The sequence below is a fragment of the Cherax quadricarinatus genome, chromosome 65 (genome assembly GCF_038502225.1).
Source record: "Cherax quadricarinatus isolate ZL_2023a chromosome 65, ASM3850222v1, whole genome shotgun sequence".
In the NCBI taxonomy this organism is placed as follows: Eukaryota; Metazoa; Arthropoda; class Malacostraca; order Decapoda; family Parastacidae; genus Cherax; species Cherax quadricarinatus.
The window spans coordinates 4,747,604-4,761,228 of record NC_091356.1 but is presented as its reverse complement, the minus strand read 5'-3'; the positions used below and the strand labels follow the sequence as shown (position 1 = coordinate 4,761,228).

The 13,625-nt window shown below is 39.5% G+C and overlaps 1 protein-coding gene across 3 annotated transcripts in view; it reads right to left on the bottom strand.

Moving 5' to 3' along the window:
- Positions 1-13,625, bottom strand: part of LOC128700576 (uncharacterized transmembrane protein DDB_G0289901-like) — a 91,902-nt gene that overhangs the window by 26,045 nt on the left and 52,232 nt on the right. Inside the window, exons 1-6 of one of the 3 annotated variants that reach the window (XM_070098884.1) lie at positions 12,063-12,158; positions 7,892-8,042; positions 7,374-7,509; positions 6,866-6,930; positions 4,934-5,039; positions 4,125-4,211 (exon numbers count right to left, since the gene is read on the bottom strand). In XM_070098884.1, the coding sequence (XP_069954985.1) occupies positions 4,125-4,211; positions 4,934-5,039; positions 6,866-6,930; positions 7,374-7,509; positions 7,892-8,029 (532 nt within the window). In that variant the 5' untranslated portion in view covers positions 8,030-8,042; positions 12,063-12,158. Of the gene's footprint in view, positions 1-3,716; positions 3,737-4,124; positions 4,212-4,933; positions 5,040-6,865; positions 6,931-7,373; positions 7,510-7,891; positions 8,043-12,062; positions 12,159-13,625 lie in introns of those variants that run through there. The other 2 variants (XM_070098883.1, XM_070098885.1) reach the window with 2 other exon arrangements.

The window sequence follows — 13,625 nt, the reverse complement described above, 5'->3', positions numbered from 1 at the left end:
GTACACACCATGTACGCCTAAAGTACACACAGTACACACAGTACACATCATGTACGCCTAAAGTACACACAGTACACACAGTACACATCATGTACGCCTAAAGTACACACAGTACACACAGTACACACCATGTACGCCTAAAGTACACACAGTACACATCATGTACGCCTAAAGTACACACAGTACACATCATGTACGCCTAAAGTACACACAGTACACACAGTACACACCATGTACGCCTAAAGTACACACAGTACACATCATGTACGCCTAAAGTACACACAGTACACACAGTACACATCATGTACGCCTAAAGTACACACAGTACACACAGTACACACCATGTACGCCTAAAGCACACACAGTACACACCATGTACGCCTAAAGTACACACAGTACACACAGTACACATCATGTACGCCTAAAGTACACACAGTACACACAGTACACATCATGTACGCCTAAAGTACACACAGTACACACAGTACACACCATGTACGCCTAAAGTACACACAGTACACACCATGTACGCCTAAAGTACACACAGTACACACAGTACACACCATGTACGCCTAAAGTACACACAGTACACATCATGTACGCCTAAAGTACACACAGTACACACAGTACACATCATGTACGCCTAAAGTACACACAGTACACACAGTACACACCATGTACGCCTAAAGTACACACAGTACACACAGTACACACCATGTACGCCTAAAGTACACACAGTACACACAGTACACATCATGTACGCCTAAAGTACACACAGTACACACAGTACACACCATGTACGCCTAAAGCACACACAGTACACACCATGTACGCCTAAAGTACACACAGTACACACAGTACACACCATGTACGCCTAAAGTACACACAGTACACACCATGTACGCCTAAAGTACACACAGTACACATCATGTACGCCTAAAGTACACACAGTACACACCATGTACGCCTAAAGTACACACAGTACACACCATGTACGCCTAAAGTACACACAGTACACATCATGTACGCCTAAAGTACACACAGTACACATCATGTACGCCTAAAGTACACACAGTACACACCATGTACGCCTAAAGTACACACAGTACACACCATGTACGCCTAAAGTACACACAGTACACATCATGTACGCCTAAAGTACACACAGTACACGTCATGTACGCCTAAAGTACACACAGTACACACCATGTACGCCTAAAGTACACACAGTACACATCATGTACGCCTAAAGTACACACAGTACACACCATGTACGCCTAAAGTACACACAGTACACGTCATGTACGCCTAAAGTACACACAGTACACGTCATGTACGCCTAAAGTACACACAGTACACATCATGTACGCCTAAAGTACACACAGTACACATCATGTACGCCTAAAGTACACACAGTACACACAGTACACACCATGTACGCCTAAAGTACACACAGTACACACCATGTACGCCTAAAGTACACACAGTACACATCATGTACGCCTAAAGTACACACAGTACACATCATGTACGCCTAAAGTACACACAGTACACACCATGTACGCCTAAAGTACACACAGTACACACAGTACACACCATGTACGCCTAAAGTACACACAGTACACATCATGTACGCCTAAAGTACACACAGTACACACAGTACACACCATGTACGCCTAAAGTACACACAGTACACACAGTACACACCATGTACGCCTAAAGTACACACAGTACACATCATGTACGCCTAAAGTACACACAGTACACACAGTACACATCATGTACGCCTAAAGTACACACAGTACACACCATGTACGCCTAAAGTACACACAGTACACATCATGTACGCCTAAAGTACACACAGTACACACAGTACACATCATGTACGCCTAAAGTACACACAGTACACATCATGTACGCCTAAAGTACACACAGTACACACAGTACACATCATGTACGCCTAAAGTACACACAGTACACACAGTACACACAGTACACATCATGTACGCCTAAAGTACACACAGTACACATCATGTACGCCTAAAGTACACACAGTACACACAGTACACATCATGTACGCCTAAAGTACACACAGTACACACAGTACACACAGTACACGTCATGTACGCCTAAAGTACACACAGTACACACCATGTACGCCTAAAGTACACACAGTACACATCATGTACGCCTAAAGTACACACAGTACACACAGTACACATCATGTACGCCTAAAGTACACACAGTACACATCATGTACGCCTAAAGTACACACAGTACACACAGTACACACCATGTACGCCTAAAGTACACACAGTACACACCATGTACGCCTAAAGTACACACAGTACACATCATGTACGCCTAAAGTACACACAGTACACATCATGTACGCCTAAAGTACACACAGTACACATCATGTACGCCCAAAGTACACACAGTACACACCATGTACGCCTAAAGTACACACAGTACACACAGTACACACCATGTACGCCTAAAGTACACACAGTACACACCATGTACGCCTAAAGTACACACAGTACACACCATGTACGCCTAAAGTACACACAGTACACATCATGTACGCCTAAAGTACACACAGTACACATCATGTACGCCTAAAGTACACACAGTACACATCATGTACGCCTAAAGTACACACAGTACACACAGTACACACCATGTACGCCCAAAGTACACACAGTACACACCATGTACGCCTAAAGTACACACAGTACACACCATGTACGCCTAAAGCACACACAGTACACATCATGTACGCCCAAAGTACACACAGTACACACCATGTACGCCTAAAGTACACACAGTACACGTCATGTACGCCTAAAGTACACACAGTACACACCATGTACGCCTAAAGTACACACAGTACACATCATGTACGCCCAAAGTACACACAGTACACACCATGTACGCCTAAAGTACACACAGTACACATCATGTACGCCTAAAGTACACACAGTACACACCATGTACGCCTAAAGTACACACAGTACACACCATGTACGCCTAAAGTACACACAGTACACATCATGTACGCCTAAAGTACACACAGTACACACCATGTACGCCTAAAGTACACACAGTACACATCATGTACGCCTAAAGTACACACAGTACACATCATGTACGCCTAAAGTACACACAGTACACATCATGTACGCCTAAAGTACACACAGTACACACCATGTACGCCTAAAGTACACACAGTACACATCATGTACGCCTAAAGTACACACAGTACACACCATGTACGCCTAAAGTACACACAGTACACACCATGTACGCCTAAAGTACACACAGTACACATCATGTACGCCCAAAGTACACACAGTACACACCATGTACGCCTAATGTACACACAGTACACACCATGTTGATCTCAAGCTTGCTAAGGCATTCAAAGCTTCATAAAGGCGTGGTAAACACAACTAAGTCAGCTTGACCTGATTCCTGAAGGTAGCAAAGTATTATCAGAAATCAAAGTGGGACCAAAACAGATAATAAAAATTATTATTATTATTATTATTATTATTATTATTATTATTATTATTATTATTATTATTATTATTATTATTATTATTATTATTACTATTATTATTATTAGTTTTTATTATTTAATTATGGGAAACTGGGCGGCCACCAGTTTAGAGTATTTTTATGATTTCAAACACCTGTACCATTATGGTCACCAGTTACAGAGATGGGTGACTGGGGACTACTCACCAGTTACTGTGATGGGTGACTGGGGACTACTTACCAGTTACAGAGATGGGTGACTGGGGACTACTCACCAGTTACTGTGATGGGTGACTGGGGACTACTTACCAATTACAGAGATGGGTGACTGGAGACTACTCACCAGTTACAGAGATGGGTGACTGGAGACTACTCACCAGTTACAGAGATGGGCGACTGGACACTACTCACCAGTTACAGAGATGGGTGACTGGGGACTACTCACCAGTTACGGAGATGGGTGACTGGGGACTACTCACCAGTTACTGTGATGGGTGACTGGGGACTACTCACCAGTTACAGAGATGGGTGACTGGAGACTACTCACCAGTTACAGAGATGGGTGACTGGAGACTACTCACCAGTTACAGAGATGGGTGACTGGGGAGCCACAGAGAGAGAGGGTGACGTATCTTGCATTCCTTCAACATACCACTGAAGATCCACAGCTGTGACGACACATTAAATATATTAGAACTTCCTACTAACATAGCTGAAAGTTACTCTGACATAGCAGTCAGCTCTCTGGTTGAAGGTAATGCTTCTAATTCAGTTCTGTGATGAAGCTTCTCTACATGGGATTGAAAAGATAGACACTATACACTGGAGGCTTTATTACTTGGTATTCAATTCTGAATTCACTTTTTCAATCGCATTTATGCCAAAAAAAATATTGCCATATATAGAGGAGCGTCAAAAGAAAGTTTAACGTATACTAAAATTTAGCTACAGCATGAATATAAATGATAGAAGTGATATTATGTTGATCAGAAATCTGAATTATAGTAATTTCTCATTCAAAGTTACTTCTTAAACTGAATCTTTGGGTTAATGTCCACCAAAGAAAAGCAAATTATTCGTGAGAGATAAATTTGTGAGAACAAGTCATGAATTCCCTTAGTAACATATAAAAGCAAGTTGATTTATACAATATATTTCAAGAATTAGCCAAAGTATATATATATATATATATATATATATATATATATATATATATATATATATATATATATATATATATATATATATATATATATATATATATATATATATATATATATATATATATATATATATAATGTTTTTAAACCTAATAAAGTATATATTAAAGTAAGTGCTGACACAGAGGAGCAGGTAATGTATACAAGGAAGTATTCACTGGAATACTCACCATTATAACAGTCATTGGTCTGAGAGACGCACTTGTATGACGGAGGAGAGGTGTAGGGCGCTGCCACCCTGGTGACTGTAGCACACACGAAGTATGCGCCACAATCCTGTGGAAGATTTTAACTATCACGACAGATGAAATACTGTACAGACACTGACTTTTTTGGAGCAGCTGTGATTAATCTGCAGAGTAGTGCGTCTTTATGGTGGTTGAGAGGTAGTTATGCTAGGCTTGTCTTCCCTAACTTTTAACTTACTTTGATTAAGGAACAACTTCAATAAACAATGGTAGACTATTCCGGCAGCATGTAAATAAGATACAAAATGCTGGGTATGACATTTTTTTGTGAAGACATTTCATCCACCAGTGATTTTATCAATTCACACAGAGAACAAGACCTGGGTATTATAGGGGTTGTAGAGAGGTCCTGAGGTGACAGAATAAGGTCATGTAGTCACATGTAGGTAGCCAGACCAGTGAGTGAGGTCAGGTGATGGCAGTATCAGGTGATGGGAGAATAAACATCGCTTAAGCTTCGGAGATTGCTAGTAATCCTGAATGTTAAGTGATGTTATTGGCTGCAGCTATATAACTGAGGATTCAAGACACAAGCTGCTGTGACGGTCACTTTCTTTGCATCTGACTAGTTCATGAGGTGTTGCTCGGTGTTACTCTCTAGTGTTGCAGTTTTAGTGTCGTGGCTTCGACATGTGATAATATGTTCTATGATCCTGGGATCGAGGTCTCTGAAGGCTTCACCGACATAAATCTTGTCACAAACTCTATACCTAACCTAACCTAACCTAACCTAACTTAACCTAACCTAACCTAACCTAACCTAACCTAACCTAACCTAACCTAACCTAACCTAACCTAACCTAACTTAACCTAACCTAACCTAACCTAACGTAACTTAACCTAACCTAACCTAACCTAACGTAACTTAACCTAACCTAACCTAACCTAACGTAACTTAACCTAACCTAACCTAACCTAACGTAACTTAACCTAACCTAACCTAACCTAACGTAACCTAACCTAACGTAACCTAACCTAACCTAACGTAACCTAACCTAACCTAACCTAACTTAACCTAACCTAACCTAACCTAACGTAACCTAACCTAACGTAACCTAACCTAACCTAACCTAACCTAACCTAACGTAACGTAACGTAACCTAACCTAACCTAACCTAACCTAACCTAACCTAACCTAACCTAACCTAACCTAACTTAACCTAACCTAACCTAACGTAACCTAACCTAACCTAACTTTACCTAACCTAACCTAACCTAACCTAACCTAACCTAACTTAACCTAACCTAACCTAACCTAACTTAACCTAACCTAACCTAACTTAACCTAACCTAACCTAACCTAACGTAACCTAACCTAACCTAACTTAACCTAACCTAACCTAATCTAACTTAACCTAACCTAACCTAACCTAACGTAACCTAACCTAACCTAACTTAACCTAACCTAACCTAACCTAACGTAACCTAACCTAACCTAACCTAACTTAACCTAACCTAACCTAACTTAACCTAACCTAACCTAAAGATCATTCAGCTTGTAAACTAATAATTTTATGAGATAGTACAGACTGATTTTCGGAGGACATATATTGGATAGAGTAAATCAATATTTCTGCCATGAATCCGTCACCGTCATCCAAATTTATTTCTGGAACACGACATAATAATGTACAATGTATAATACATAATACAAAATACAATGTAGCATTACGAAAACATAAAAAAATGAAGAAAGTAACTAAATCTACAAGTATATTTTGGTAATATTTTGCTCCGGAAATGAATGCTTATGATGGTGATGGATTTATCCCCGAAATGTAATGTAAACTAGAATATCTAGGAAGAACTGTTAGTTTATTCCAACCAGAGGAAAATATAAACTTGTGGACTGACCTTGATGGATGGCAGTTTAGCAGCGGTCAGATCTACGTCACTTGTACTGCCGTCTTGAGGAGGAACTGTAAAAACAATAGAGTTGTTGTAACTACATATATATATATATATATATATATATATATATATATATATATATATATATATATATATATATATATATATATATATATATATATATATATATATATATATATATATATGTATATATATATATATATATATATATATATATATATATATATATATATATATATATATATATATATATATATATATATATATATATATATAATGTTGATAGTAGGAATATATATGTGACTCTTGATACAAGGTATCTAATTACTTATCTACATTATACCACGTATATGATTACTTGGTTACTTTTTTAAGATATTATGATTTAGTCAAGACATGGTGTTTAAAGACATTAGATTAAGACATTCCAACAGTGTGGTTCAACGTCACAAGGTCCCTAACACAAGAGAGTCAGTGAGAGGCGCCTGACCGGGTATCTGAGTGCTGTAAAAGGATTTGGAAGCCTTGAGGGTTTGTGGAGTGAGCTGAGCCACGGTGGTAACATTCCATAACTCCAGCAGCTGTGCGTCCATCTGACCTCCTCTGCCCTCCAAGGTCACCGTTTTCTGAAACAAATCATTTTGCTTACTTCGTGAGAACGATAACAAGAATGGCTGTGAAGGATCTGGGGAGACTATGTAAGCGAGGAAGGTTGTGGGTGGAGAGGAGGAGAGGAAAGAAAGGCGGTGAGTGGAAATATACTTGTATACAAGTATATATTGGAATACACACACACACACCACAAACTACAGGCCAAGTGCCTATCGAAAAGTGCCTTTAACAACTAGTAACTACTACTACTACTACTACTACATACACACACTACAGATAACAGGCCAAGTGACCCTCGACAAGTGCCTTTGACAACTAACAACTACCACTACTACTACTACTACTATTACTACACACACACACACACACACACACACACACACACACACACATTACCGTTGTATTGTCCCATGTAAATTCCTTAATACAGCTGGAAGCCTGAGATCCTTGAATCAGCAGAGTCAGCAGCGTCAGCAGAGTCAGTGGGCGGGTGTGGGCATTGAGACGCCCACCACCTTCCCAGGTCACGCCCATAGTCACCTCTCACCTGACATGGTGAAAGAAAATAGCGTTAGCAGGAGGAAAATAGGTACTGGCAGTGAGGTAAGTAGGTACTGACAGTGACGTAAGTAGTTGAACAATAAAATGGTATAAAATACCGACAGGTTGTTTAGGTAAGACACATATGCAACAGTTAGGTATCTTTATTTCGAAACGTTTCGCCTACACAGTAGGCTTCTTCAGTCGAGTACAGCAAAGTTGATAGAAGCAGAAGATACTTTAAGACGATGTAATCAGTCCATCACCCTTAAAGTTTTGAGGTGGTCAGTCCCTCAGTCTGGAGAAGAGTATTGTTCCATTGTCTGGAATAATATGGAGTTGAAGTGATAGGATGGAACCTTATATAGCGCCAGGAGGTGAGACGTAGGTCACTAGTAGAGTAAGAATGTAGACATTGAGAGGTCAGGTCCCTCTCAAATCCAGCCTTTCTCACTAGTAGAGGTTGTTGAAGTGGTTCCAAGTCTGTACCAAGATACCCTTGCGTTGCAGTGTCTGACAGAGTGAACAATAAAATGGTATAAAATACTGAGGGACTGACCACCTCAAAACTTCAAGGGTGATGGACTGATTACATCGTCTTCAAGTCTCTTCTGCTTCTATCAACTTTTCTGTACTCGACTGAAGAAGCCTACTGTGTAGGCGAAACGTTTCGAAATAAAGATACCTAACTGTTGCATATGTGTCTTACCTAACAACAAAATACCTGACACAATAACACCACCAAAGACACAATACTATTTTTATCAGTTAATATTTTTATTATATATTAATACATGAAATAAAAATACCGTATATCTTCCTCTGTTTCAGAGGGACAGTTGCTTGTCAGTATTATTACCTTCACTTCATGTAAAGCGCTAAACTCGTGTGAGTGATTGCAAGCAGGGAAAGAAAGTTAGATCTCTGTCCACAACGAGAGAGAGAGAGAGGGAGAGAGAGGTACGTTACCTAGATGTACTCACCTAGTTAAGAAATCTAAGTAATATTCAGGTGAGTGCAGGTCACCTGAACACTCCAGACACAAGTGTTCAACACAGGTGCACTCACGAAAGTGTCACCTTAATTGTATGACATGAATTTCAAACCTTTATCTTCTCTGAAACAGAAATGAGAGAGAAACTGGAGATTAAGCGCAAACTAAAACACTCATATACGAGAAGAGACGCAGAAAATAAAGTTGGTCTGTATATTTCGACGCCCAGAAGGAGTCCTTGTTTTTTGGTAGAGTATGTCAGCGTTGGTGAGCCGGGACATACTTTTCGTATCCGTGTGCAACTCAGTTCATAGAGCATTATTTACGCATTATTTGGACGTATACAAAGGTTGTGTCGTGAGACACTATATCTCTGGTCCCGAATTCAACTCTTGACCTACATTATTCTGGCATCTACGCACTGTCGTAGTAAGGAGTTTGGAAGTGCAGAGCTCAGTTTCAGTAATAAGGGATTTTTATGCCTTTGTGGAGGATTTGTTGAAGGTCCCCATTTAGGGTCATTTATATCTCCTTGTTCCTCGCCTGACGCGGTGCTGTTCACTGCTGCTTCCAACACTACTTCTGTTTGACAAATGAGTTGTCACATTGTTCAAGCTGTTTGATTACCTTGATGGTCAATAAGTTAACTTATCTAAAGACTTGTTGTTGTCAGTCACTTTCTAAGTCGAATCAAGTGTTACCAAATATTACTGAGCATTACCGAGTATATACCGAGCATGTAAACACGCACATACTTGTATTACTCCTAGATGAACAGGGACAGCAAATGTCTTAAGGAAACACGCCATAATGTTTCCACCCGTACCGGGGATCGAACCACGGACCTGAATGTCCGGATGACTTAACTAATCATGGCATACTAGTTTTAACAAGTGAGCTCTGTGAATGTCTTATTCCTGGTCTACGTTTGATGGGATACACATCCTATGTGCTAGTAAGATCATATTTCACACAGTGTACCGTGGCTTGGTACGCAGGCTCTCGCCACACACATAGTGTCAGTGGTTCGATTCCTGGCAAGGGTGGAAACATTAGACGTATTTCCTTGCACCTGTTGTCCCCGTTCATCTAGCAAGCAAGTAGGTACCTGGGTGTTAGTAGACTGTTGTGGGTGGCATCCTGGGAGACAAGATTGAGGACACACAATGGAAATAAGAGAGACAGTCTTCGATGACGCACTGACTTTTTTTTGGGTTATCCTGGATGGCTAACCCTCCGGGGTTAAAACCCCAACAAAATCGTATCCTATCCAGTACGCTTTGTAATTTTCGCCAAGTGATTACTGTATAAGCTGACTTAGCAGTTTGAGCTCTCTCTCTCTCTCTCTCTCTCTCTCTCTCTCTCTCTCTCTCTCTCTCTCTCTCTCTCTCTCTCTCTCTCTCTCTCTCTCTCTCTCTCTCTCTCTCTCTCTCTTTGTCTACACCTAAAATTCTGCTTGATTCTTGTTCTTGGTGAAGAACACTATATTTCCGTCGAGAACAAGTCACAACATCGTACACTTGTAACTTCCTGTTCACCTAACGTTCTACCCCGCTCACCTAACGTTCTACCCCCCTCACATAACGTTCTACCCCCTCACCTAACGTTCTACCCCCCTCACATAACGTTCTACCCCCCTCACCTAACGTTCTACCCCCGGACTCTGTTTCATAAACTAACAATCTCCTTCCCTTTATATCTCAACAATTTTTTTTTATCTTGGAGGTTCATTCTACTCAGTTGCGATTCTATTATTAAATTAGTTAGGTTAACGGATTAGGTTATACAAATCATGGAACAGGTGAGATTTCAACCCATGGCGAGTGAGTCCTAAAATTCAAAGGCCATGGGTTCGAGTCCCACCCGTTCACTGATTTTTTTTTTTTTTTGCAATAGTGATATTGCAGTTTGATGAGTCAGGTCAGGTTAAGTTAGGTTAGGTTAGGTTAGGTTAAGTTAGGTTAGGTTAGGTTAGGTTAGGTTAGGTAAGGTTAGGTTAGGTTAGGTTAGGTTAGGTTAGGTTAGGTAAGGTTAGGTTAGGTTAGGTTAGGTTAGGTTAGGTTAGGTAAGGTTAGGTTAGGTTAGGTTAGGTTAGGTTAGGTTAGGTTAGGTAAGGTTAGGTTAGGTTAGGTTAGGTTAGGTTAGGTAAGGTTAGGTTAGGTTAGGTTAGGTTAGGTTAGGTTAGGCTAGATTAGATTAAATTAGGTTAAGTTAGGTCAGGTTAGGTTAGGTTAGGTTAGGCTAGGTTAGGTAAGGTTAGGTTAGGTTAGGTTAGGTTAGGTTAGGTTAAGTTAGGTCAGGTTAGGTTAGGTTAGGTTAGGTTAGATTAGGTTAAGTTAGGTCAGGTTAGGTTAGGTTAGGTTAGGTTAGGTTAGATTAGGTTAAGTTAGGTCAGGTTATGTTAGGTTAGGTTAGGTTAGGTTAGATTAGGTTAAGTTAAGTCAGGTTATGTTAGGTTAGGTTAGGTTAGGTTAGATTAGGTTAAGTTAGGTCAGGTTATGTTAGGTTAGGTTAGGTTAGGTTAGATTAGGTTAAGTTAGGTCAGGTTATGTTAGGTTAGGTTAGGTTAGGTTAGATTAGGTTAAGTTAGGTCAGGTTATGTTAGGTCAGGCTATGTTAGGTTACGTTAGGTTAGATCAGGTTAGGTTAGGTGAGGCGCTAACCCTCCATGTACACATTGATTAAATACGCTTCCTTGGTTGGTAAGACAACTATTGCAAAGACTCAACTCCAGTGTTCTCGACTGCATAATCCAAACACAAAACAATATATGTGTAATCCTGATCAACGTCCTCGTAAAGTATTGGCCTCTTCTTACGGAAGACACTAACTTTGAGCGATATCCTGCCTGGACCAGAATAAATCTATTTTTACGCATCCAAATATGCACAACAACCACTGTGAAAAAATAGTGAAATTCCAAGAGCTTTCGTGATCACGAAATCGCTTGGAATTTTTATTATATTTGACAGTGGTTGTTCTGCATAGTGTGATATCACCTGTTTTTATATATATAAAATAAACAAATCTTACGAAAAATGAGGTGTTGGAGGAGGTGTTGTGAGGCGTGGCGTGGTAGAGGAGAGAGGCGTGGCACTGGGACAAGACCTTCAATAAGAATGACCCAAGCAATGACTCGACGGCCAGATTTATGACTGGTCTCGTTGTGTTAATGTTGTGTAGTGTAGCAACCAATCAGCACTGCTCTGATTGGCTCTTCCTCCCCCCCTCTCCCCTCCCTCTCCTCCCTCTCCCTTTTCTGTCTGAGGTTCTTGATGTCGGTGAAAGGCTCTTGATACAGGATGTTAGACCTACGACCCCTTCCGTTCCTCGCATCCAACCTAATTACCACTTACGATTCCAAGGTGCTCTATGGCTCTTGCGGGTTTTGTGCTTCCTTATGAATAATAATAATAATAATAATAATAATAATAATAATAATAATAATAATAATAATAATAATAATAATAATAATAATAATAATAATAATAATATTATTATTATTACCATTATTATTATTATTATTATTATTATTATTATTATTATTTTTATTATTATTATTATTATTATTATTATTATTATTATTATTATTATTATCATTATTATTTTTATTATTAAATAATAATAATAATTGTTTTTAAATTATTCAACTTCATGTAGTACGTGTCTGGACAATATGTAGTACGTGTCTGGACATTATGTAGTACGTGTCTAGACATTATGTAGTACGTGTCTGGACATTATGTAGTACGTGTCTAGACATTATGTAGTTCGTGTCTAGACATTATGTAGTACGTGTCTGGACATTATGTAGTACGTGTCTAGACATTATGTAGTTCGTGTCTGGACATTATGTAGTACGTGTCTGGACATTATGTAGTACGTGTCTAGACATTATGTAGTACGTGTCTAGACATTATGTAGTACGTGTCTGGACATTATGTAGTACGTGTCTAGACATTATGTAGTTCGTGGCTGGACATTATGTAGTACGTGTCTGGACATTATGTAGTACGTGTCTGGACATTATGTAGTACGTGTCTAGACATTATGTAGTACGTGTCTGGACATTATGTAGTACGTGTCTAGACATTATGTAGTACGTGTCTGGACATTATGTAGTACGTGTCTGGACATTATGTAGTACGTGTCTAGACATTATGTAGTTCGTGTCTGGACATTATGTAGTACGTGTCTGGACATTATGTAGTACGTGTCTGGACATTATGTAGTACGTGTCTAGACATTATGTAGTACGTGTCTGGACATTATGTAGTACGTGTCTAGACATTATGTAGTACGTGTCTGGACATTATGTAGTACGTGTCTGGACATTATGTAGTACGTGTCTGGACATTATGTAGTACGTGTCTAGACATTATGTAGTACGTGTCTGGACATTATGTAGTACGTGTCTAGACATTATGTAGTTCGTGTCTAGACATTATGTAGTACGTGTCTGGACATTATGTAGTACGTATCTAGACATTATGTAGTTCGTGTCTAGACATTATGTAGTTCGTGTCTAGACATTATGTAGCACGTGTCTGGACATTATGTAGTACGTGTCTAGACATTATGTAGTACGTGTCTGGA